Source organism: Lycorma delicatula, chromosome 2 (assembly GCF_047948215.1).
Source record: "Lycorma delicatula isolate Av1 chromosome 2, ASM4794821v1, whole genome shotgun sequence".
Taxonomy (NCBI): domain Eukaryota; kingdom Metazoa; phylum Arthropoda; class Insecta; order Hemiptera; family Fulgoridae; genus Lycorma; species Lycorma delicatula.
This window is the reverse complement of record NC_134456.1, coordinates 207,444,029-207,470,678: the sequence shown is the minus strand read 5'-3', so window position 1 is coordinate 207,470,678 and position 26,650 is coordinate 207,444,029. Positions and strand designations below refer to the sequence as shown.

General features: G+C 29.0%; 1 protein-coding gene across 1 annotated transcript in view; it reads left to right on the top strand.

Moving 5' to 3' along the window:
- Ac3 (Adenylate cyclase 3) overlaps nt 1-26,650 on the top strand; it is a 951,674-nt gene that overhangs the window by 901,419 nt on the left and 23,605 nt on the right. The window contains exons 8-14 of the mRNA XM_075358061.1: nt 1,909-1,986; nt 7,572-7,681; nt 11,438-11,599; nt 16,500-16,587; nt 19,371-19,487; nt 21,363-21,628; nt 23,736-23,811. Of these exons, the coding sequence (XP_075214176.1) occupies nt 1,909-1,986; nt 7,572-7,681; nt 11,438-11,599; nt 16,500-16,587; nt 19,371-19,487; nt 21,363-21,628; nt 23,736-23,811 (897 nt within the window). The remainder of the gene's footprint in view (nt 1-1,908; nt 1,987-7,571; nt 7,682-11,437; nt 11,600-16,499; nt 16,588-19,370; nt 19,488-21,362; nt 21,629-23,735; nt 23,812-26,650) is intronic.

Here is a 26,650-nt window from a genome sequence, read left to right as displayed (position 1 = left end):
GAAAATTGGGGATGCACCTCGGACAACCAGTTTCTTTCACTGACGAGAAACACCAAAAGAAGGTGGACGACTTGCTTCAAGGTGACCGGTGAATCACCCAGCAAAGAATTGCTATCCAGTTAGGCATATCTAAAGAACGAGTAGGCCATATTATCGCACAATTGAGTTACCGTAAAATCTATGCACGATGGGTTCCGCACAAAACCCACCGGGTTGGTCTAGTGGTGAAGCGTCTTACCAAATCAGCTGATTTGGAAGTCAAGAGTTCCAGCGTTCAAGTCCTAGTAGAGGCAGTTATTTTTACACGGATTTGAATACTAAATGGTGGATACTGGTGTTCTTTGGTGGTTGGGTTTCAATTAACCACACATCTCAGGAGTGGTCGAACTGAGACTGTACAAGACTACACTTCATTTCCACTCATACATATCATCCTCATTCATCTTCTGAAGTAATCCCTGAACGGTAATTCCCGGAGGCTAAATATCCCAACCCCGTAGCGGGAAGACACCTTGTGACTTACCGGTCGCTACACCACCCTCTCCGTTCCAAGCCCTGAGGGGCTTTACCGGAGGTCGTCTTTAGACCCTCTAACCGATTACAACTCACAGTCATCAGCCAGACCTCGGTCGGATGCAACCGATGTAAATGACTCGGCAGACATTTGGATCAGTAAAATAGAAATCAAATTTTCCCTTCACATAGGTCTCAAACGAACATCTTCACATCCAACCTAACATGATTTCCTCCAACTAACTGACCGAAACCGCGGAAGCGAGAACCCTGCGCCTAGTCCAGATTTCACAACACCGTTCGTGATTGTGAATGTCTCAGAAAACGAACGAGTTGAACGTTAAATCAGTGCTACACTCATACAAATCAAATTTATGTTTTACGCAACACCCAAATAAGTCGACCAATTTAGGTCACCTAACAAGGGGAACGTAACCTCATTCCGGTTCGCGCAGGAGCCGGGGACAAACCCCGCACCACCATCCGGTCCCATCATGGTGTCTCGCGTGGCATTACCAAGTAACGATCAGGACTGCCATCGACGGAGGAAGCCACGCCCTCGGTCGCACGGGTTACCATACCCTGGTGGCACGCCCCTCTCACCAGCGGGAGCTCCAAAGCGAATCACAAACAATACCAATATAACCGTGGCATGATGAAGCCTGTTTAGCTCGGAGGGTTAACAGGAAAAAGAAGAAGAGTGCCACGCAAACTCTTTGATAGATCTTCGCAAGCTGAAGTTTGAGCCTGTTCCGCATCCGTCATACTCGCCGGATTTGGCTCCGTGGGGCTTCCACTTCTTTCCTCATCTTAAGATGAATATCAAAGGTAATCATTACACCACCGACGATGAAGTGAAGGAAGCTGTAGCCACTTGGATCCGAGAAAGATCGCCCGAATGTTTCAGTGACGGAATACAAAAACTTGTTACACATTGGGAAAAGTGTATCCGTGTAAACAGGGATTACATTGAAAAATAAATAGTGTATTTTGTAGCTATTGTACTTTTATTCATTTTTTATTTCATCCCAATATCTCTTTTCATTCCCACGCTACGTATATATGTGAAAAATTTATCAGCCGAACTTCGTAATACAAAAACAATGTAAGCATTATCTCTTCCTAATATTATTATAATTTGACAAAAAAATAATAATTATGATTTATTTTAAACTCAAAATGTAAATTTAAATTTTTATTTAAAACTGAAAATATTAATAAATAAATAAATCTCCTTTCTCAAAAAGGTTTTTTTTTGTCGATATAAACTACTTCCCCTTCTATGTAACCTATAAAAGCAGTTTCGGTAGAATTAATTCTAAAATCAACTTCGGTTATATTCCATTCCTGGAGGTTTGAAAAAATAATATTTTAATTATTTATTTATTTTTACAGTTTCGTCCCGGAGGAGACGTCCAAAATGGTGCCGTAACAGAGGACTTTTCTTATGAAAAAGAAGATTTTGATTTCATGGTGAGGTTATTTTATTTTATCGCTTAAAGTTTATGAATCAACAATCTTCAGATGTACTGACATCCGACAATTTAAAAAAAAAATTATTTAACTTTTATTCCCTTTATTTTACATCTTAATACCTAATGCTTTTATATCTGTATTTTTGTATTATTAATTAGAAATGAATAGTTAATTTTACTATTTGTTTTTTTTTTAATTTATAGTTTTAGACACAGACACACGGACAAATTTCCTATCTTGCTTCATTTCCACTTTGGCTTTGGTTTTAAGTTTTTCAATAAAAATTTATAACTTCAGAATCTACAAAATAAATAAAATCAAAAAATGGTGGCCATTTACATAATTTAATCAAAACCTTCGTAAATTTTAGTTTTACCAAATTATGTTTTATTAGATAAAACATTAAACCTTTTATTATGAACAAAACAGTTTTATTAGATAAAACATTAAACCTTTTATTATGAACAAAACAAGACACCTCATTTATTCAAACCAGTAAATAAACAGCTACGATATGGCTGAATAGTGGTTCAATTTTTACAAAAAATTCAATTCTAACCAATTGTTATCTCTGTGATTTCATTTACAACATAAAAATGTCTATAATTTTAAATCTGTTTCATTATTCAAAAACGGTTTTCTATTTTTTTTTCCTTTACGATAAAAATATACATGTTTTATGAAAAAAGAAAAAAAATTCTATAAAAAAACAAACTTATGAAGAGGATTGTGTAGTAGCAGAAATACTGACGTATGTGACCGATGAATGAAGCCCCAAAACTGGAAACCATTCTAAAAGAAATCTGGGAAAAAGAGAAAATCTCGACAAAGTGGAAAAACGCGTTAATACATCCACTCCATAAAAAAGGATATAAAACAGATATTAATAATTACAGAGGGATCTCATTTCTACCAGTTCCGTATAAAATTCTGTCCAATGCCTTGCTAAACAGCCGATAATACAAAAAGAGATAGACGAATACCAAGGTTTTACAACCGAAGAAGTTGCGCGGTACAAATATTTAATTTAAAACAAATTTTACAGTACCAGAAAATTAGAAACCCAAAATTAATTAACATAGATTTTCAAAAAGCGTATGATTCCATACATCGCGAGTCTTTATTTAAAATAGTATAATTTAAAATGACACAAAAACAATTAACATTATTAAAGAAACACTTAAAAATACAAAATCCAAAGTTAAATTTTAGGCGTCAGACAAGGAGACGCCTCCGATCCTCTTTAACTGCATTCTAGAAAACGTAATTAAGAGAATGGAAGAAAGAACTCAAAAAACTGAATATTGCAAAGAATTTTAAAATGGGATATAAAAACAAATTTATAAACACAACCTTATTAGCCGTCGTAGATGATATCGCAATATTTGCAAAGTACGTGGACGACGCTCGAATTGGTCAACAAATTAAGTGAATGTGCTAATAACTTACAAATCTCTTTCGAAAAAATAAAACGGTTCTCCAACAATAAAAAAATAAAATTACACACACTAAAAATTGTCGGAAATCAGGAAATTAAAAGATTATCAAAATTTATATATCACGAAGAATAACGCCAAACGCTCTAGAAAAGGAAGCGTTAAAAGAACGAACGCAGAAATTGGCATTAGCATTCAACTTAACAGGAAATTTATGTAACAAAAATCGCTTTCGCATAATGCTAAACCTCGTCATTACAAAACAGTTATTCTTCCGGAGGCGTTATACGGCGCTGAACGCAAAACGTTTCGGATAAAGAAGACCTTTTTCAGACAGAAAAAAAGTTTTAAGTAAAATATATGGACCCGAAAACTTGGAAGGAATTTATAAACTAAAAAGTAAAACTGAAATTTATAAAATACAGAAAAAATAAAAGATACCATCCGAAGAAGATAGTATAAAAGATACAGTTTTACGGTCATTTATACAGAATGAGTGAAAACACATTGACAAATCAAATATTTAAGGTTTTTTTTCAACCTCCAGGACTATCGTCAAGTACTGCTTCAGAGTATGAGATGAATGATTTTTAGTGTGATTGAAAATGCCATGCCTAACCGGGATTTGAACCCGGGACCTCCGGATGAAAGGCCGAGACGCTACCACTCGCGCCACGGAGGCAGGCTACTTTTAAAACGTTGGACTATTAAAATTACTTGGTTTAAAAGAAGTAAAACACGATCTTAAAACCTTAAAAATCTCCAAAGAAACCTGTTTATATAATGACCAATTTAGAAAATTAATCGCAGTGTTTAAGTTTACGGAGAAGGTGGATAAGAGGAGTATAGGAAGAAAGTGGACCGAGGAAGAAAAACAACAACAAAGTGCAAATATGAAAAGATACTGGGAAAACGAAAGAAGTTCCAAATTATTAAGCAAACGTGATGCTTAGTGGTCCGGACGAACAAAAATCAATAGCTCGATAAATGCAGGATTTAGTCCAAAAATTCAATTTCAGCTTAATATAAATACTAAAATTTTAAATCAATATGTTAATTATTTTTTTTTTTGTCTTCAGTCATTTGATTGGTTAGATGAAGCTCTCCAAGATTCCCTACCCAATGCCAGTCGTTTAATTTCTGTATACCCCCTACATCCTACATCCCTAACAGTTTGTTTTACAAATTTCAATCGTTGCCTGCCTGCACAATTTTTCCCTTCTAACTGTCCCTCCAATAGTAAAGCGACTATTCCAGGATGCCTTAATATGTGACCTATAAGTCCGTCTCTTCTTTTAACTATATTTTTCCAAATGTTCCTTTCTTCATCGATTTGCCGCAGTACCTCTTCATTTGTCACTTTATCCACCCATCTGATTTTTAACATTCTCCTGTAGCACCGCATTTCAAAAGCTTCTAATCTTTTCTTCTCAGGTACTCCGATCATCCAAGTTTCTCTTTCATATAAAGCTACGCACCAAAAATATACTTTCAAAAATGTTTACCTGACGTTTAAATTAATTTTTGATGTAAACAAATTATATTTCTGACTGAAGGCTCGTTTCGCCTGTGCTATTCGGCATTTTATATCGCTCCTGCTTCGTTCATCTTTAGTAATTCTACTTCCCAAATAGCAAAATTCTTCTACTCCATAATCTTTTCTCCTCCTATTTTTACATTCAGTGCTCCATCTTCGATATTTCTACTACATTTCATTACTTTCGTTTTGTTCTTGTTTTTTCATGCGATAGTTCTTGCGTAGAATTTCATCCATGCCGTTATAGTTTCCTCTAAATCTTTTTTACTGTCAGCTAAAAGTTAAATCTTATAAACAAATATAAATAATAATAATAATAATAATAATAATAATAATAATAATGAAGCCGAGTAATAATTATTTGAATTGTGTAGTTTTTAAATTTATTATTTTTACTTAAATATTTTTATAAAATTTCCTACAAATTCGTAAGTTTCCGTACAAAAATGTGGAAACAGGAATATAACTATTCCTGTTATTTTTGTTTCTACATATTATATATTAATTTCAAAGCCGCCGTACTACGACCACCCAACAATTTCTCTACGGCAGATTCGAGATCACAAGCGGCAGTTTTTATTTTGTTATCGCCTCACGAAATTTACAAAATCTTTTCACATTATAAAATCATTTGCATTTCTGGAACATCTTAAAGATGTTTATGGTGTTCGATAAGTCGTCTCTGAACACCAGGAATTTGTGGTGAAACTTTAACGAATATGGTTTATTTTTACGATTTATGTGATCATATAATCACTACTAATCATGAATGACAGTATAAAAGTTATCAGTTTTTTACTCATTCTTTTCGAATGTATTTTAAAATAGTTTATCTTGGATTTTTAAACTAAAGAAATATATAGATATAACAAATGTAGATGTGTATCGTGTTCAATTAAAGAAAATAATTTTCACGGTTTTCTTTCTGTATAATACACAACCACAATGAAATTTAACTCGATCAAAAAATTAAAATGTTTGTTTCGTCAAACACTTTTTTTTCTCTCATAATACATAATAAAAAATGATTTTATTTAGAAAAACAGAGATTATTATTATTATTCTAAATTTTTATCTATACACCTATGTATTTAAACATCTATTATAATTTAATCTACAGAGGGATAGAATTGTTCAAATATGAACAATTTTATATCTATATCTATTTACTAGGTATCTCATTGTACTAGGTACAATGAGCTTAATTTTACACTACTTTTCAATTGCTCTGCTTTCATTACTCTTCCATTTGCTCAGTACTCGGAAAGCTTCATGAACTCGGAAGAAAAGGATTCTTTTAATAAAAATTATTACAAAGTTTTAACACACAATTGTACAATACACCCACCATCCTTGCCTATAAAGTAACCTCATCATATGAATCAAATTTCTTCCCGCCTAAAAATAATTAGCGGGTTAAGATGCTATTAGTCCTATGATACTAACGAGGATATCTAGCACCCCTCTACTTCAGCTCTTCCAGCATTACTGTAGTTAATGCAACAACACAAGAATGAGCATAGTACTAGGCAGAGATAGTTCTTTGTTTTCTGAGAAAGTCAAAGTGGAATGTAACATTTGAATCTGAAAATAAGGTTCTCTTTCTTTATTTTTCCCAGGTGAAAGAATGGTTTTTGTATCTCATAGTTAATGAACTGCCTACTTATACTGCCTACTTGCATGTGTTTATTTTGATTCTGGAATGAAATATTGCTCCCACATTTCATCAGAGGTTATCGTAGAGCTTAAAAATTTGTGTATCTTTAAGTTAATGCTTCAGAAGTTGTGCAACAGCAACCTGATTTCTTTCTTTGTGTTCGGACTGTAAAGGGGAAAGCCCAACATGTAATCAATTTTTTAAATTTAAAATGATCCCAACAGATTTTTCTAGGCTGGCAATATTTATTTTAAGTTTTCAGAGCTTTTCATTAAGTAATTTGCTGATATTGTCAAATAAACACTTCGACTTCACTTTGTCTGTCTTCATCGAGTTAGGTTCTCGGCTGACTAGCATACGGCTCATTTTCAATTCTCTTTTAACCATCTCTGAATGACTTGCACTATTCATTCATTCTGGAATGATACAGAAAGAGTCACGGTTACCCGGTACCGATTCTTATGCTTCAAATGAATGTAAAATAGAATTAGTAATTATTTGTAATAATTTAATAATTAATTTAATTTTAGATCACTATTGTATATTAATTACAACTGACAAGAAAAAAAGATAAAGCAGCCAATAATACTAACTACAGTTTCAGACAGGCAAATGTTTATCCATTTAATGTTTATGCATTTCATGCATATCCACCTAGTAGTTACTGTAAGGTACAACGTTAAAATCCCTATTTATATCTAAACCTCCCTTATATAATACAGTATTACAATTTTTTTTTTAAGTTTATATTTTATTATTTAATTATTATTTAAATTATATCAGTTTTCTATATAATAAATTCAATTTTTGATTGTTTTAATTTATCTTTTTTTTAAGAAGGAGGTTCTTAATTTTTTTTTATAAAGTAAAATATTTTACACATATTAAGATTTGAGTATGATTAGTTACTTCAAAAACGTTTTATGGACGCAGGCGGATTGGTTGTGTGTAGGGGGCTTCTCCTGTCGAGGAGCAAGGAACAGGAAATGCACAGTCGAGTGAAGATTCTGATGATTTCAAACAAAGGCTCAGAAAGGATCTAATGAATCGAGATGGCCATAGGTACGCAATACTATTTTTTTTCATAACATATAATTAGCATTCTATTTATTTTGAATAATTTAAAAATATGTTAAGAGGTATTTTTTAATTTATTAAAGGACCGACCTTTAAGACTAATTTCATTTTTTTTTGCAATGCATCTTTAGTTTAAATAATAAAAAGTATTTTCACTAAGGTTTAAAAGATTCTCTTTTAACCAGTGGTGATGAAGATTTATTAACATTTATAAAATGTATAAAATTGTTGCCTGATTAAATTTTATGTGTGATAAAACATATTTATTTTAAAATTTAAACTTTTATAATGATGCACTGAACCAAAGTATATAATAAAACAACAATTTTGTAACTTATTTCAAAAACATTTTCAGTCATCTTTGAAACAATCTGAAGATTGTTTGTATTATATACTTTCTTTGGTTGTCATTACAAAAGTTTAAATTTTAAACTGACATAATCGAAAAAAAAAAATCATACTTACAAGCTGTTGAAAAGATACAAAAGCATTTTCAAAAGAAATTCCTTAACTTTTTTTTTATTTAAAAAAATGCATATATTTAGCTGAATAAGTTGCAAATATTAATAATAATGCTTGACAAATATAATTTGAAGGAATTACAGTTACATAGAATTAAATTACAAAATCAGCAATAATAATAATATTTTTTACTACAATTACAAATACAAATGTTTATTATTTGCATTTTTATGATGTTCATGTGATTTTAAACTTAGATATCTTTTCTACTGAAGAACTCAGTTAACATAGATTTTAATATATATAGCAGAGGAAGGTGGATTTTTATTAATACACAAAGGTAACATTAAAATTATAAAAAGGGGATATGAACATTTTCATAATATTTGTTTTATTTCTGCTAGGATTATCATAATTGATCCGAGTGTTATTTCTACTCTTCCTATCACTGTCACTCTAACATTCGTAATCGACCTATTTCAGAGTACCTCCTTTCTCAAAACTACTTTTGACACACACTCTAAAAGTGAGTGAAGTACTCTTTAACAACTTTTAACAGTGTAAAAGTAATTCTGAGAATGGAGGTACTCCAAAATGCATAGACTATAAATATTAAGAGTGACAATGCTAAGATGGATAGAAAATAACACTCAAATCAATGAGAACATTACTTAGTACTCATTTTAAGCACAGCCAAAATCTCAGTTTTAAGCGAGTATTTAATTTAACCAAAATAAAGCTTATTAAATACCTCATTACCTTATAACCTTAATACCTTATTTCAATTATACAGTCAAGTTTTCTTTCATTTGTAATATTACTGGAAATTATATAAAAGATAGCAACTCATACTAAGATAGTGCACAGATTAATCATGATGAAAATTTTAACATAACTAACTAGCAAAAAAGAATAACGGTTGACTAAATTGTTAATTCAGAACGGTAAAAGAAGGGGCTGTCTAGGTCTCCAAAACGTTAGTTATATCCAAAATTTAGCACTTGCAAGAGAATGTATATTCCCACCAGAAAGATATGCTTAAAACAGTTAAAATTTCATTATTATTGTAATTAATGTCATTATTAGTGGTACTGTCATAATACTAGTGTTCTCTATGTTCATTCTTTTATATTTTACGATTAAATAAATCTGTAATTCAAACAATAATTAAAATATACCTGAGTAGAGCCTCCATTACGGTGACTGTAGAATTCCTTTAAGACTAGTTGACTTATATTCGTCTTTCCGCTGCAAGATGAAAGAACTTTCCCTAGAAAAACAAATAAAAATGGCCAAGATATAAACTATTATCCCACAAAATCATACAAGTCTATGAGACAGTTCATGTTCTTTGTTGATGGTCATAATGAAATAAAGTTTGTCAAGAAAATTTAAACATTTTAGAATTAGGGTTCTGAAGACTCGTGTTGACTATCATTTTGTACTTATATTTTTTTTTAATTTTCTGTGTGTGCACATGTGTATGTTTAAGGTGAATTTGAAACACCTCTTGTAACAAAACTGAATGTGGCAGTGTAACTACGTTATAATTTTAATATGAATTTGGACTCAAATCCCAAATATCTCCCTACATAAATTTTTAGTGGTCATAACCAGAAATTTAATTTTTTTGAAATTCTATAAAACATTGTTAAAAATTCTACCAGCAGAATAATATTCAAATAAATGAAAAGATAAAATTTCTGCTTCTGGTTATTAAGGGTGTTGTATAGTTACCACGGTCAATTCAACACTAAATTTTTTTTGTGGTCAAATTAAATTTATTTCTTAGCAACTGTATTACACCAACTTATTTATTTTTTCACTTATTTAGACATCAGGTAAATGCGTAATAACAGTTACCTAATTTTTTTTTTCATGTAAGTTGAATTTAATTGTATGAAAAATTCCAAGCCTGATGGGGTTTCAAAAGCAAAACCTTCAGATGAAGTATTCCTCTCTGTCATGAAAATCTGCAGATGTATGTAGAACACAATTAAAAATTACTTATTTTGTTATAAATGAAAAATGCCTAAACTGATAAACAGAATCTTGGTGATGTGAAAGGATCCACACTGTCGGAGAGATCAGCAGATACATGTCAAATATTCTTTAAAATTTATTAGACCACATGGTTTGGCAGTTACCATGATTAGGGAGTACGTGATATTTTACATATATATTTAACAAAATTATAAAAAATCTATGTCAATATACAAAATTAGTTCTTAATAACTGTTTAAATTTAGATATCCTCATCAGTTATTCTAAAAAATGCATCCACGCAAATTTGATTGATCAAATTCAATAACCAAATCACATCTCAAGAAAGAAAAGCTTTAAAATAGAAAAAGCGTACCATAAAAATTAAGACCCCCAATATTCTTGATCAACAAAATTTACAAATATACTGAATTTGACATAAAAAAAGACTGAAACATTATCCACTACTTTCCAAAGTGTGTTATTTTTTTACGAGACAATTCTACTATAAAAACATGCTGCTGTTTAACGTCAAAATTGGCTTGGGAACAACTATTAAATGTTAATTTAACTATTTATATTATTTTTTTTTTTTCTTTTTGCCTGTGATATACATATGAAATTTATTTAACTCTTGTAACATTTAAAATTCTAATATAAATGAAAGCTTTGTATCATGTAATTCATTTTTGAGTCACTGACCAAGTTGTATTTCATAATAAGCAAATAATGTCTCCTACTGAGATTTAGGTAAGATTCCAAATTTTACAAAGTTTTTGAAACATGGAAATCAACTGAAGTGTATTTGAATTACAAACGTTTCAATCAATAGAAGTTGTAATGTAATTTAAAGATTTATAGTTTGATATTTCATTACCTACTTAGAAATACCATTAGGTAATATTTCTAGAATCGTTATAATACATACAACTAGTTAGTTCAAGAAAAATATGGAGCTATTTCTCAGCTGCTCTAATTTTATGAAAGGGTAATTTAACTACTGCAATCGTGTCAATATTACCTATATCAGATTACTATATGAATTTTTAAAAATTTGGTTTTTCTACTTCAGAAAAAAACAGATAAAATGATTCCTTCCATCTTGTTTTGAACTATTTATATTGACACAAAGATGAAATTTTATCTTGCATAAAGCAATCTATAAGCCATAATAAACTAAAAATTACGTAGAAAATAGTTTGTGACCATTTATTTTCGAAATAATAATTAATAATGCATAATTAATATAATATTTGATAAATTTTTAATACTGTTATTTCTGTTTTATAATTTTAGAGATCTAAGCAAGCATACAACATTCTTTTCTTTAGCGTTTAAAGACAGCATTAAAGAACGTGATTATAATTATCATAAAGAATCATTCTCAGGAGTAAGCCTCATCGGCTGTCCATTAGTATTATTATTCACATCATCAGCACAATTCATCATTCTACCAAGGTAAAAAGTTAAATATTTATTTATCATAATCTATTTTAAAATATAAATATGACATTATAATCATATTATTCAAATTTAATTTTTGTTTTTAACAGCTAATTAAAATATGGTACATATCAATCTATTTGATACGGATACCTTGAGAATACTAAAAATTAAGCAATACCTGAAAAGAGATACGCTAATTTAATTTTGAGCAGAACTAATTAAAAGTACATTTCACTGTTCCCTTTCTGCAGCACTCTATCATTTTATTTCCAAAGAGAAGCAAGATAGAACTGCAATGTTATTACAAAACCAATGTCTGTAACAGTTTAAGTTTACTGAGAACACCTGCCAACAAGTTAAGATAACTTATTACTCAAATTATTGCTGATATAAGCAAATAATGAAATGTGCTATAAGAACTCTCGATAACTAATTCCCTCTTCCATTAAGTTTCTTATAATTTTGTATGCTGTAAGTATGTTATTTTACAAGAAGCAAATCCTTACTAAGTGAAGACAGAGTAGGGCAATGTTATACAATAAACTTTTTCTCAAATTGTCAGTTAACCAAATTCAAACTAACAATAATTGGCAGTAAAATAAATAAAAAAATTACATTTTTTTAATAAGAACATGAAAAATTTAACAGATTGAACATCCTACAATGCGAGGGATTGAATAATTTATAGTACAGTTGTTTTCTTTGATATTCTACCCACTTCCATAATAAAGTGAGGTTTTCCTTAGAAATATTAAATTTATTCTTTAGCACAGTCATTAATTTTTTCTAGAAAATTCAATATTTCTCGCAAATACGTTTCATTTATCAATTATACTCTCCCATCCTGGGCAAAACTGTTCAATCTCCCCAGAGGTTTAGATGGGATGAATGCTTGCTGGCTAAGAAAAAACAAAATATGATGATTCAGCCAGCAGCTTATTTCAATGGAATATTAAAAGACAGCTATTTTTTTCTTTTTTTTTTTAGCCAGTTTGTCTTTTTAATTATTTAATTTTTTTATGTTTACAATTTATTTCAATTTTATCATGTTCACTGAAAATTTTAAGTAATAATAAATCTTGAAAGTATAAAATCAAGAATAAGCTAATTGGGAAAAGCCAATTAGCAAAAAGTAGGAGAGATATCAAAGAAAGAGTTGAAAAGCTAATTGAATTGGTCTGACCACTTAATAAGAGGAGAGGACTATGAAAAAAAAAAAAACATATATGAAGGAAGAAGAAGGAATGGTTGACTTCATGAAAAAGAATCTTGAAGAAAATGGAATTAATGGAAAAAGAATTTATATTAGGAAGATCGGAAAAGAGAGTTATCATTTAGCCTTCTCTTTTTATGGAGGGAAACTAAACTTTTATTTTCAGATGCACATACATCTACTACAAAACTTTATATGACCGATCATATACCAGTATAATAAAATATGTAATTTATTAAGTCTGATCAAACAGATATGAAGTCAACTAGTTCAGATCTTTGACTGAATCAATATATTAATTTCATTATGTTAATCAGGACATTTAAAGTTGATCTATATGCATAAACTTATCATTCTAATAAATTCTTATACAAAAATTAATGTGTACTTTAAAAGAATAATAATGATTTAGTTTAATACAAAAAATTAATAATTTTGTTATTTATTACGCTTCAGTTCCTATTTTTAGTAAACCAGGTACAGTTTCTATTTACTAGGGCGGTCCAGAAAGTAAATTATATTTTGGGATAGTGCCACCATCTTGGCGTCAAGACATTTGTTTCTACACTCAGTACGCATCAAGCTGTCATAGCGTGTAGACTGTGATTTTTCTGCTTTGTTTGTTGTGAGTTATTGAAATGTGCGATTCAATAGAAAATCTTACAAGTTGTGATGTGCATTCAGTGATTAGGTTTTTACTGGCAAAAAACCTCAAACCAATAGAAAGAAATTAATCAGCAAATTTGTGGGGTGTATGGAGAAGGAATAATGAGTGAAGGTGGAGCGAGGCAGTGGTACATTCAGTTTAAAAATGGCCACAATAATGTTAATAATGAGGACCACAGTGGTCCCCCTAGCCTTGTGATAGATGAAGAAAATCAATGATAAAATTCGTGAAAATTGCCGCATTACAATTATGAAACTCTCGCTTCATTTCCCCCAAATTTCACGAAGTTTGCTGCATGAAATTGTATCGAGAAAGCTTGGTTATCATAAGTTTTGTGCAAGATGGGTACCAAAAATCTGAGGTGGCAGATCTGTACAGAGAAGGAATTGAAAAGCTTGTGCATCATTACGATAATGGCCAATATAAATGGCGACTATGTAGAAAAACAGTTTATTGTCCCTTTCAAATGTATATAATAAAATTTATTTTTTTTTACGTGGCTGATTTTTTATTTCAAAATAGAAGTTATTTTCTGGACAGTCCTCATAATTTAATTAACTAAAAGCCAGGCATGAACTGCATAACTTTCGAGGCTATGCCAATCAAATTATGGAATTCATTTATGAAAAAACTTTCGGCTTATTAAATTATTTTAAGCTCTATTTGTATCTTTATGATAAAATAATCTCTTTCTATTGAAAAACAATACCAAAATTATGAATTCTTTTTTCAACTTACAAATGTGTTATAAAATTTCATCCAAAAATATTCAATTGGTCAACTTCAGTTATTTCTTCATTGACATATTTAAAAAAAAACATATTAGATAGTAATTTATCTTAATAAATTTTAATGTTCTTGATTTAACAATTTTTTTTATTAAATATAAAATTACTTGTTTGATTATATTTAAATTGTTTAATTTTAAAATTTGAAGCCAAGGTGCTCAACAAATATAAGCTTATAATAATATATTAGTGTCACAATGTGAAAAAATATGTTTTCGACAAAAAATTTGGGAAAATTTGGGAGCTCCCCATCGAGAAGGGAAAGTTCCCTATTAGGGAAAGTTATTTTAGTGGAGCTTATTGTTAAACAAAATAAGTTTTGAGCATTAAAAAATTGAAATAGCACAAAAAGATTTTTTTTGATAGTAAAAGATTTTTACTTTATTTGGGTAAAGTAAGAAAATTATCCCTAAATGGTAATAAAATAAAAAATGTTTTTAAAACTGTTTTAAAAACACTAAAATACAGCATAATTCTAAATAAAAAAAGTTGTAATTTTCTAGGAAGGGGGAAAATTTTTGGTTAATCTTTTTTTCAAGAAATATTAAAGACTACTATAGTGCTAGTAAGTGCTGTGAAAATTTAAGATATTTACATTCTAAATGCAATGGGTAACTTGCGAGATGGATTTAAATATAAAATAAATTTTTTAAAGAATTTTAAAATTTATAAAATAGTTTTTGATAGCATAGACGGTTGGAGTGGAACAGGTAAAGACTTTTTATAATGGTTTGAAGGGCTATTGATTTAGACAAAATTCCGATGCAAAAACTGACATTAACTTCTTTTCTGAAGCAATGTATACGTAAAAAAAAATATATATAGACATTTTTTGAGAAGGGGTGAATATTATTAAACCTTTTGGTAATTTATGATATGATAAAAAAACATGAACTTGTAAAAAAAAATTTTTGCTAAAATGCCCCAGTAAAAATTTGAGAAATTTTATTTTGGCCAAAATACCCCGATCGCTTTTTCTAATTTTTTTTCGAAAATTTAGAAAAATAAATATATATATATATATATATATATATATATATATGTATACACACAAATGTCTGTCTGACAAAAATGGATTTTTTGGACTCGGGAGCATTGAACAATTTTTTTTTCAACTTATATACAATTTATTAAATATTTTTATTTTGTAAAAAATCTTTTTTTTAAATATCTCCTTAAGAAACAAAACATAAAAAATCTGATGTGGACACACATGACTTCCTTGTACGCCTATTAAATTATACATACACATTTTTTAAAATGAAAAGTACATAAAATTTTATTTCATTAATAACTTCTGATATTTTTTATTGTTATTATTGAATTATTATTTATCGTATTTTTTTTTTTGCAGAGGTAAATAATTATTAATAAATATATTTAAATTACAAGACAAAAAGTTGCAAAAACAAAAGGAGATGAAGTCTGATTCAAACCTATGTGCCTTCCCCTTGTAGATCCAAATATTTTATTAATTAAAACTTAATTTGTCTGTAACTCTGAAACCAATTAAAATAAGTACCACTTATGATGTATCGTTGGAAATCTCTCTATGAGGGCTTATTACTGCAGTTAAGAAAGTTTTTTGGACACTTCTGGTTCAGTAAACTGCAATCAAAAGGGAAATTGCACAACTACATAGTCAAAATCCTAAACAGTCCTAAATCCAAAATTTCAATATCCTACAGCTAATTGTTTTTGGGTTATCTGAGATACATAAGTACATACAGATGTCACGCCAAAACTAGTTAAAATGCATTCAGGGATGATCAAAATGGATACTTCCATTTAATTCTGAAAACGGAAATTTTTCACGATCACAGTATTTCCTTTACTTTATACAGGGAAGTAAAATTCCAATTTTTTTTTTTTTTTGTTTATCAATCTATATACGTAGCATATACCATTATAAATATAGCTGGTACAGCAGCATATATCAATATAACTGGGGAAAATAACAATTTTAAATTATTTAAAAAATGTTTAACTTATTTTAGGTTAAATTGAAAAGTACCCTTTTAAAGAAACTATGTAACTGTTTATATGTTAAGTACTATTTAGATAAACTAGCATTATTTGCAGTACTCAGTTAATGAGTACTTACATACTCAAATATTTAGCAAATCCCTTTGTTTTTGTGTTTTTTTGGGTCATGAAATTTTTATTATTATTATTCATTAATGTAGAATATAACTACTTAAATATATATCACATGATATATTTACATTCTATTTCAAATTTCAGGGATCTTCTAAGTGCATTATCTTTTACTGTGGGTCTCATTGTTCTTCTGGTGATAACTGTCATTCCAGTGGCTGAGGCTTTCCCTTCTGTAAGTAATATTCTCTAACATACTTATATATCAGTTCAATATAATTTATACGATATAATAATTTGCTTTACACTATCATAAAAATAAATAGTACATACTATTTTCATACATTTATTCCTAATCAAAGTCACTTTTTTGTTGATTTATTTCAGGTGATATATTATCCTATCCAACTATGAAATAATACTGGTTAATAAATTTGTTTAATGAAAAGCAATATTTAAATTTACGTTGAAATTTACCAACAAACTGTTGAATTGAATATTGTTAACGAGATCAATCTGTAAAACTTTAAGTACAGTCAAATATCAGTAACCTAAATTGAACAGAAACTTTTTTAACACTAAAAATTCTGATTTAGTCATATTTCCAAGACTGTTAGATTAATTTGTAGTGAGATGAGTTTATTCAATACAACAAACAATTCAAGAGTTCCAGCGTTCAAGTCCTAGTAAAGTTAGTTATTTTTATACGGATTTGAAAACTAGATCATGGATACTGGTGTTCTTTGGTGGTTGGGTTTCAATTAACCAGACATCTCAGAAATGGTTGACCTCAGACTGTACAAGACTATACTTCACTTACACTCATACATATCATCCTCATTCATCCTCTGAAGTAATAACTGACGGTGACTCCAGGAGGCTTAACAGAAAAAAGGAAGGAAGATGGATCCTAGTAAAGCCAGTTACTTTTATACAGATTTGAATACCAGATCATCGATACTGGTGTTCTTTGGTTTCGATTACTGGTTGGGTTTCGATTAAACATCTCAGAAATGGTCGACCTAAGACTGTACAAGACTACACCTCATCATTTACACTCATGCATGTCATCCTCATTCATCCTCTGAATACCTGAATGGTAATTCCCAGAAGCTAAACAGGAAAAAGAAAGAAAAAGAATACACTAAAAACTTGTATTAACTACGACATTACTATATTATTATTTCTAAGCTTAGATGTTATGTGATTAGTACACTACACACTAATTAAAATTCAAAAAAGAGAACAACGTATTGGATACAGCAAAATAAAATACTGTAAGTTACATACTGTATCACAAAAAATATCAAAAGCTACAAAAAGGAAAGGATTGCACCAAATAATGATGAGAAAGTTAAATTCAGTCACCTAATCAAGCTATGTACTGTACAAGCTGAGCTACATGCATTAATTATTTTATTCAAGTGAAAATATGTTATAAAATCAAAATGAAATGGTGATTGATGTTTTGTACTGAAAACAGAATCACATTTAGAAAATCACATTAGAAAATACTTATTGATATACCTTAGTAGAACAGAAAAACAGTCAAATTAAACATACTGTTTCTTCTTTGTCAGTTCCTCTGATGAAACAGCTTCCTATCAGTACACAAACCACAGCAATTAATGAAATATGGAAGACAGATAAGTATTTCAATTACTTTATAAGATGAAGCTTTCATTATTAGCTTATCAATAATTCTCCTGTCTTATCAATATTTAGATAAAAGAAATACTAAGTAATGGCTCCTGCAAGGAATTGAATTATTCTCTGTTTAAAAGAGTTAACTTTACAAGGCAGAAAGAAATTTTTTTTAAATTTTGAATATAAAATATTAGCAGACGACAATGTTATGTGTATGACTTTGCTAAGATGAGATAATTAATTATTAACTTCTGATTAATCAATTAAAACAAAATTTTAATTTCTGATTAAAACAATATTAAATTCAAGAAGTATTACCTTCATCACTCGAGATTAGAAAATATAATTGAAACACCATTAGAAAAATAATCATTGAACTACCTACACATAAAAAAATATTATTTTTATTTTTAATCGATGAAATTATAATACAAAATTCTTATAAGAAGTATGCAGTATATAGTTAGTTATTAGAAAAAGTATTAGAACCATTAGATTATTTTTATGTATTAAATAAAATAGCTTTAATCAGGAGACAAGGCACAGGTGTTGTATTTTACACTCACGGCCTTTGTACCATTTTAAGTATTTGCATAAATAATAAAATCCCAACTAAATCCAAAAAATTAAGTTAAGTTTTATAAATTCAATAAGTCTTATGAGACAGCATATTCCTTTAATGTTGAAATAATGATAAAATAAATAAAATTCAATTTAGATATTTTTATTAATTGAGATCATTAAAAAAATCTTTGAACACACTAAATTCAAGCTAATGATCAGGCCTTCTGTAAATAATACTCTTCTTAAATTTCAATCATCATGCAGGTTTCAACTGTACAGAAGAATAAAGATGAATGAAAGCTACATTGAAATTGAGTTTTCAATTGAAATTGAATTTAAAATACACACTGTAGACTATTTCAATATAGAGATTCTACATTATACAATTTCATATACTTATCATACCACCTAAATGCAGAAAAGTGGTCAATTACGGAAAATTTACACACAGTACCTATCTATAAATATTTAAGAGAAAAACACCAAACCTTTTTCTATATGAGGAAAAATTCAGATGAATATTTGCCATTTTTACACTATTTTATTGAAGAAAACTTTTAAATTAATTTTCAAAGTTAATTGTAACTCAAATGACACAAAAATTAAATATCAATTACACATTTATTCCTTTTAAGTAACTTGTAAATATTAGCTTCATTAAAACATACTAATAATGATCAATCGGTATAATGAAATTAAAAACAAAGTTAATTTATTTTATTAAACCAATTAATTAATTTACAAACTGAACAGTTTTAAATAAATTATCTGTATTCATTATATTATTACAGTTTGTTTATTTTTCAGATATTTCCACGGGCATTGGTTAATTTGAGTGAGACTATAAATAGTGCTTTGTGGTTAAGAAGATGTATAGCTGTTCTTGCTATATGTGTACTAGGTGTTGCCAATCTTGTAGATGTTGTAAGTCAGCACAATTTTTTATTATACTGTTTTCATATGTATATATATATATATATATATATATATATATATATATATATATATATATATATACACATACTTGTATGTATCTAAAATAACAACTAAACAACCACCAAACACAGTAACAGAATCTGAAAAACTAATACGAAAAGTTGACTTTTGCAGGATCCACCATCAACATCAAACAAAAACAAATAAATAAATAAAAACTCAAAAATTTGAAGACGTAAACCCTAACAACCAACAAAACTTGAACAACACAACTTAGTATCAATTAGAATGATTATAAATTTAAAATGTTATGCAACTATGTTTATAAACACTGGTGCCAACTGCTACAACCAACTAACTATAAACAACTATAATTAAATCATCATCTTCAAAAATGATCTGTTGATTAATCATTTCATGCTTTATATATATTGTGCTTTTATCAAATTTTTGCATTTAAATATATTTATTTATATAATCGCATGATTTAAGACTTAAGACTTAATTATTAGTGATATAAAAATTAATAACTTTAGTGCAATAAATTTACCTTCTAAATTATTTTGAATCTATTAGATTCAAAGTCAAACTTTGATTTACACAAATGTTATATGTATGGCTTCGAAACATAATATGAAAAAAGTCATTAATTTTTTTTTAAGTTTAAAAATATTATTTTATTAGTCCATTTTATAATAAACACCACCTAAATTTAGCAAAACACAAGCATTTTAGTACCTTAGACTGTAGTTATATATGAGTTTATAACATACTAACAATACTTTACAAATGTTAATTGCGGGGGAAAGGAGAAGTAAGAGTGCAAGTTACTGACATGAGTATTTACTACCCTCTCCAAGCAGAAGAATCTATAAAAACATTTATATATATATATATTTTTTTAATTGAGGGGTCTGGACAACCAAATAAGTTAAGAGTTCTACAAACATTTTAGTACTATTTAATTTACTACTGCTCTTGTCTAAATGTAGAACACATTTTGACAAAGAACAATATAAAAAACTGAAATTTTTATTTTTTTTAAATTAGTAAGAGATATAGTAACTGGATGTGAAAAAGCATTTAAATTTTAAAAAAGATTATTAATAATTTTAACATCTATTTAATGTAATATGGTAAAATTATCTTTAAAAAAAAGAATGCTTTAATTTTTGTGTTTTAAATCATTTATATATATATATATATATATTTTAAATCACTTTAATATCTATTGTGTGTAAATTTTTATATGATGCTTTATTTAAAAAAAATTTAAATAGTTATTTGTATTCAAGATATCATAGTATTTTAATAAATACTCAGTAATATCTTCTAAATGACATTTAAGGTACAAGCAAAACCAAAAATGTAACAAAAAAAATTAATTTCATTATCAAGAAGTCGACAACAGTCAAAAACATATTTCAAAATGTGTTAATTATTTACAGTTTAATTAAACCATACATCAGAACATCTATATTATACTGTTATTCTAAATTAAAGCTATTACATTATTGGTTTTGCTTCTCCTGTAAAATTTTGTTTTTAACACACAAGAAGTTTCTTTCACTTGCCAAGCGATAATATGCATTACCAGTGAATTTTTTTTTAGAGATTTTAATCAATTTTTATGCCAAATTTATTGTGTCTTATGTCTTAATTCTCATAATTATTTAATAATAGCCAAGTAAATTTGAACAGTGCCTGTTGACAGTAATTAACAACTTGTTTTGAATTGTTACGTTTTTTAATATATGATTTTTTTTGTGAATAAATGTAAGCCAACATTTTTACAGATTGGTTGGAAAAAATTATATAATGTAATTAATTTTAATTAATTAATGTTTTAATCTATTATTTCAGGCATCTTGTACAGAACCTAAATCTATAGAACCGCTGTATAATTGTACAAGTATAGAAGATGTAACTCAGGCATGTCTCTATCCATCGTATTTTTCATACTTTAGTGTATTAGTTCTGGTTGCAGCAGGACTGCCGGCACAATTATCTCATTTAGTCAAAGCAGGTGTATTAGCTGTATTATCATTAGCACAATGTATTGTCAATATAACTGTTATTGGACCAGCTTTAGATTGTGAAGAAGCTGTCAATCATCGTGATTGGGCAAAGTAAGTAGCAATTAAAAAAAACCATCACTTAAAAAAAAAAATCTTTTTTACATATTAAAAATGAAACATACTCTCTATTAATGTACACATTATTATTAATTAAAGGGGCAGATTATTTTGTATTTTTTATTATTATACAAAACATTATTTTGTTAAGCAATATTATTTATAGATGAAAACATCATTTTCTTTTCGGGGTACACTATTTTATATTTCATATTGGAACAATATAACAAATATCTGCTGTACTGGAAGAACACTATGAAGGAGAGTTGTAAAAATAAAAGAAATTATTATAATTTGATAACTAAATGTCAGTCGTTTCATGATTTACTCATTTATCTCAGTGCCTTGATCCTTTACTGATTATACGGATAAATATCATTTTTGTTTCCTAACATGCAATACATGATTTTAATCTGTTTTTTGATGCTGAAAACATATATCAACTCAGAATCTTTCTATCACACACTATTTTTGAAAAATTTTTAAATTTTAATTAAAGGATTTTTTTCATTTTTCAACATATAGTAAGCATTTTAAGCTCCTATATTGTATTTTGTTAGCTCATTTTTTATTGTTTATATCACAAGGTGAATTAAATGACTTGATTAGGGATTTATTAAAAAATCAAGCTAAACTGTTAGGATCAAGACTGCAAGGTTGGAATTTACTTTAAAAAAATTTTTAATTTTGGGCTTTTGAAGCCAACAAAAAGATCTTTCTCAGTACTTTATTGATGAAAATAATTTGGTTAGGAGAAGTTTATAAACTGAGGACTGGTGCCTTTTCATAGATTCATCCAAGTATAGTTTAAAAGTGGTTCTACAACACAATGATAACAAATATCCTTTGATACCAATCGCTTACGGTATTAATTTTAAAGAGACATACAAAGTGATGTTCTTGAAAAAATAAATTGGTTTGGTTTTGTTTCTTCCTTTGGAGAGTGAATTTAGTTTTAATTCTGTCTACGTAGTGATCTGTATCTGTGTGTATTTCTTGGAGGACTTTTACGTTGTAGATCTCATTGTGGTGGCATTTATCTTGAAGACATGCTCTAGTTACTATTCTCCTTTAGTGTAGTTGAGGTGTTTCCAAGTAGAGTTTCTGAGGTTTCCTCTTGAAACATGTGAATTTCGAGATTTGGATGTGATTCCTGAGAGATCAATGAATCTGTATGTTTTCACTTGTTTTCTTTTGGGCGGGCCATTTTCCAATGATGTCACAGTATCTTCTTTTTCTATCCAGTTGTTAATTGAAGTCTCCGATTAGTTGTTTAACATGATTTTTGGGAATGTTATTTATAGTCTAGTCAAGCAGATCCAAAACGTTTCTGTTTCTTTACGGTCTTTTGGAAATTTCTTTTTTTATTATTATTGGGGGTGCAAGTGTTTATTATGATGTAGATTTTATTAGATACTTTTAGGGTGAGTGTTGATATTCTTGGGAATTGTAACCTAAATTCTTGTATAGAGTTTATCATTTCCAGGCTAACCAAAAAGCCTGTTCCAAACTGCGGGGCACTTTTCATCACTCTCTTCCCTGGTATACCTTTGTAGAGCTATATCCTTAAGATTCCATGAAGTCCTGGATGGTTTTTCTTATTTCTGGCTACGTATTTTTCTTATTTCTGGTCAGTATTAGGGCATTCCAGTGCTTCCGATCACATATTATCTTCTAGCAGCCCACCTATCAGATTGCTACCTACTCTGAACTCTAAAGTTGCTTGTTTAAGCTAGTTTAGTATTCCTTAAAGACTGTCAAGGAATCACCTGTGGTGGGTAGGTCCCAAGTTACAACTCTAGATGTCATCTAGTAAGGTGATAGTGGGATATGGCTCAATGATAGATGAAGTTTGTTTAGATTCAGTTTACCAGACAGATTTCTCCTATTTGTTCTGGATATGCTCAGGCACACCTTGTGGAGGCTTGATCTGACTTTTGTTAAAGTTGTTATTCTGGAGAAAATTTAAAACGTCTAATTCTAAACATTACATCCTTTAGTTACTTTATAGTACATTAATATAATTTATTGTAAATATGAAATATTAATTTATATTTTACCTTATTTTATAAACCTAATTGATATATATTTCATATTTCAGTATTACACCTGGGAAATACAGTTTATCAGCGCTCTTGGTGGCTGTAACAATAGCTCTTGCTGTATTAGCACGACATGTCAGTATTTAACTAATTGTAATTAATTAATCGTTGTTGATAAATTAATGAGTTAAATTTATATTCAACCATTGTGATTATGATGTAATGTAATGAAAAAACTCATGTTCATATCCTACTTAAAGAGTATTAATTTTAATTAGGGTTTTATGTCTTTACTACTGGTATATTTTAGTCAATGAAATTCGATTAAAAACATTATCCTTCACGTATTGGTTTGTTTCTAAGCAAGACTCAAAACTTATATCAATAGTTTATCGAACAGAGTACTTTAAAGTATAAATCAGTCTACAATTGGTTCTTCAAATCATAGCATATATTAACAAGAATGGTTTTCTGATTTTCTGTAAAACAAAAATATTCAAATAATTGTTAAAATTTGTTCACAAGAATTCTACGACACATAAGTCAATTAGAAATCTGTTCAACAGTCTGACAATGAACTTGTAAACTTCTCTGCAAATTTTTTCAAGATTTTCCTAATTGTGGAAGGTCAACCCCTTGAAGAGATATTTCATAGTTTTAAAACACAAAAACCACTTATAGACCAGAGTTTTACTTAAAGTTTCCTTTCTGAAAGTGTTTTGAAGCATCACTACTCTTTCAGCAGCTATTTTTTCTAGGAGAAAAAAAATTTAGTGCGTTCTCTGTTCTTTATTTTCACTCATCACAAAAATCACAGATTACATTTACCAAGCCCCAAAAAAACTGACACTGAACACCTTATGAACAATAGAGAGCAACAACGTACTTGACAGAATGCTACAGAGTAATACAGTACTGAAAGCTAACTACACCTAATAGCAGAATTCACAACTACATCTAAACTGTGAGTACAGATTCTACTTATATTTTGGATACCTCATCATATGGTGAAGATGCATCCAAAATTTGAAATTAGATATCCTGCCTGCTATGAATCTAATAAGAAATATTCTACTGACAATTTGTATAATGAGTTAGATAATTCACTGCAAGTATCACCACTTCTAATTTCAGTATTCATAACTTTGTATATAATAATAAAATAAATATCTATTTAATCAAAGAAATAAGCACTGATAGTGGCAGATGAACTAACTATTAAATTATCAAATATAAAAAAGGCATTAATTGATTTGTTTCAGCATTTCTTCACTCTTTTGTAATCTTTTAATTGTTTAATACACATTAATTAATAATGTGTAACAATGCTCTGATATCTTGCATCTAGAATATTTACATGTCTTAATCATTGTCTTCCTCTACATTTTTTATGCTTTCTTTTTTTTTAACAGTATAACCTTTTCCTTTCATTATCACTTTTTGCTGCAACAGTACTTGTAACAAAAATAAATAATTGGTCAAATGAATTTTGTGATTTCTAACTTCATACTTTGATAGTTTGCTTTAATGGCTTTAGAATTTTTTAATGTTTGCTTATGATCAACTTATGAGATGTAAGTATAAGTTAATATTGAGATAAAAGGTTATTTTATTCATACAAAAATATTGCCATTAACATTTTAGATTTGGCCATAGTCTTTAGTCACATTATTAATATTTGTTACATTTGTGATTAATATCTGTTAATATACAACTATTATTTTTAGATAAGCTTTTTTATATTTTACTTCCTTGTACAAAATAAAGGAAGTATTGTGATCATGAAAAATTTCAGTTTTCAGATTTCAACGGAAATATCCATTTTGACCATCCCTGAATCCATTTTGACTAGTATTGGCATGACATTTGTATGTACGTACATATGTGCATACGTATGTATCTCATATAACTCAAAAATCAATTAGCCATAGGATGTAGAAATTTTGATAGGACTGTTTTAACATCTACTTGTGTACCTCCCCTTTTGATTGCAATCAATCAACTGGACAAAAAGTGTCCAAAAATTCAAAAAAATCTGGATTTTGGACTTTTTCTTAACTGCAATAATAAGTCCTTATCAAAAACTTTTCAATGATATCATAAGTGTTACTTATTTTCATTGGTTCCAGAGTTATATCCAAATAAAACGCTTAATTAATGAAATATTTGGATCTTACAAGGGGAAGGCACATCGGTTCGAATCAGACTTCATCTACTTTTAAAAATTTTTTTTTAATTTAAATATATTGATTTATTAATAATTATTAATCTCTGGCTGTAGAAACATTTTTACGATAAATAATAATTTAATAATAACAATAAAAAAAAAATATACATATATATATATATATATACGAGGTGTGACAATAAAGTAATGAGACTGATTTTTCTTTGCAAGCTGTGGCAACCCTGCAGCTTGCGTAGGCACACCATCTTTGACCTTGGTCTATAAGCTACTTCTAGTCCAAGCAGCACATTGATGCAACTGCTCAGTCGTGAGTTGTGCTGTAATAAGTGAACACGTGTTTGTGTCCCTCGTTACAGCTTTTTGGACATCTTGTGTTGTTTGAAAATGGTGTCCCTTGACCGCCATTTTAACTCTTGGAAATAGAAAAAAGTCCCGCGGAGCGATATCTGGTGAATAAGGTGGCTGTGGTAGTATTGAAATTTGTTTCGAGGTTAAAAATTACTGTACTGACAGAGCAGTATGGGATGGCGCATTATCGTGATGCAGAATCCAATTATCAGCAATGTTGGCATGGACACGAAGAACTTGTTTACGAAGTCTTTCTAAAATTTCTTTGTAGAAATATTGGTTAACTGTTTGTCCAGGAGGCACCCACTCCTTATGAACAATTCCCTTGGAATCGAAGAAGCACACAAGCATGCATTTCACTTTTGACTTTGACATACAAATAATTCATCTCATCCTCCGAAGCAATACTAATGGTAGTCCCGGAGGTTAAAAAAAAAT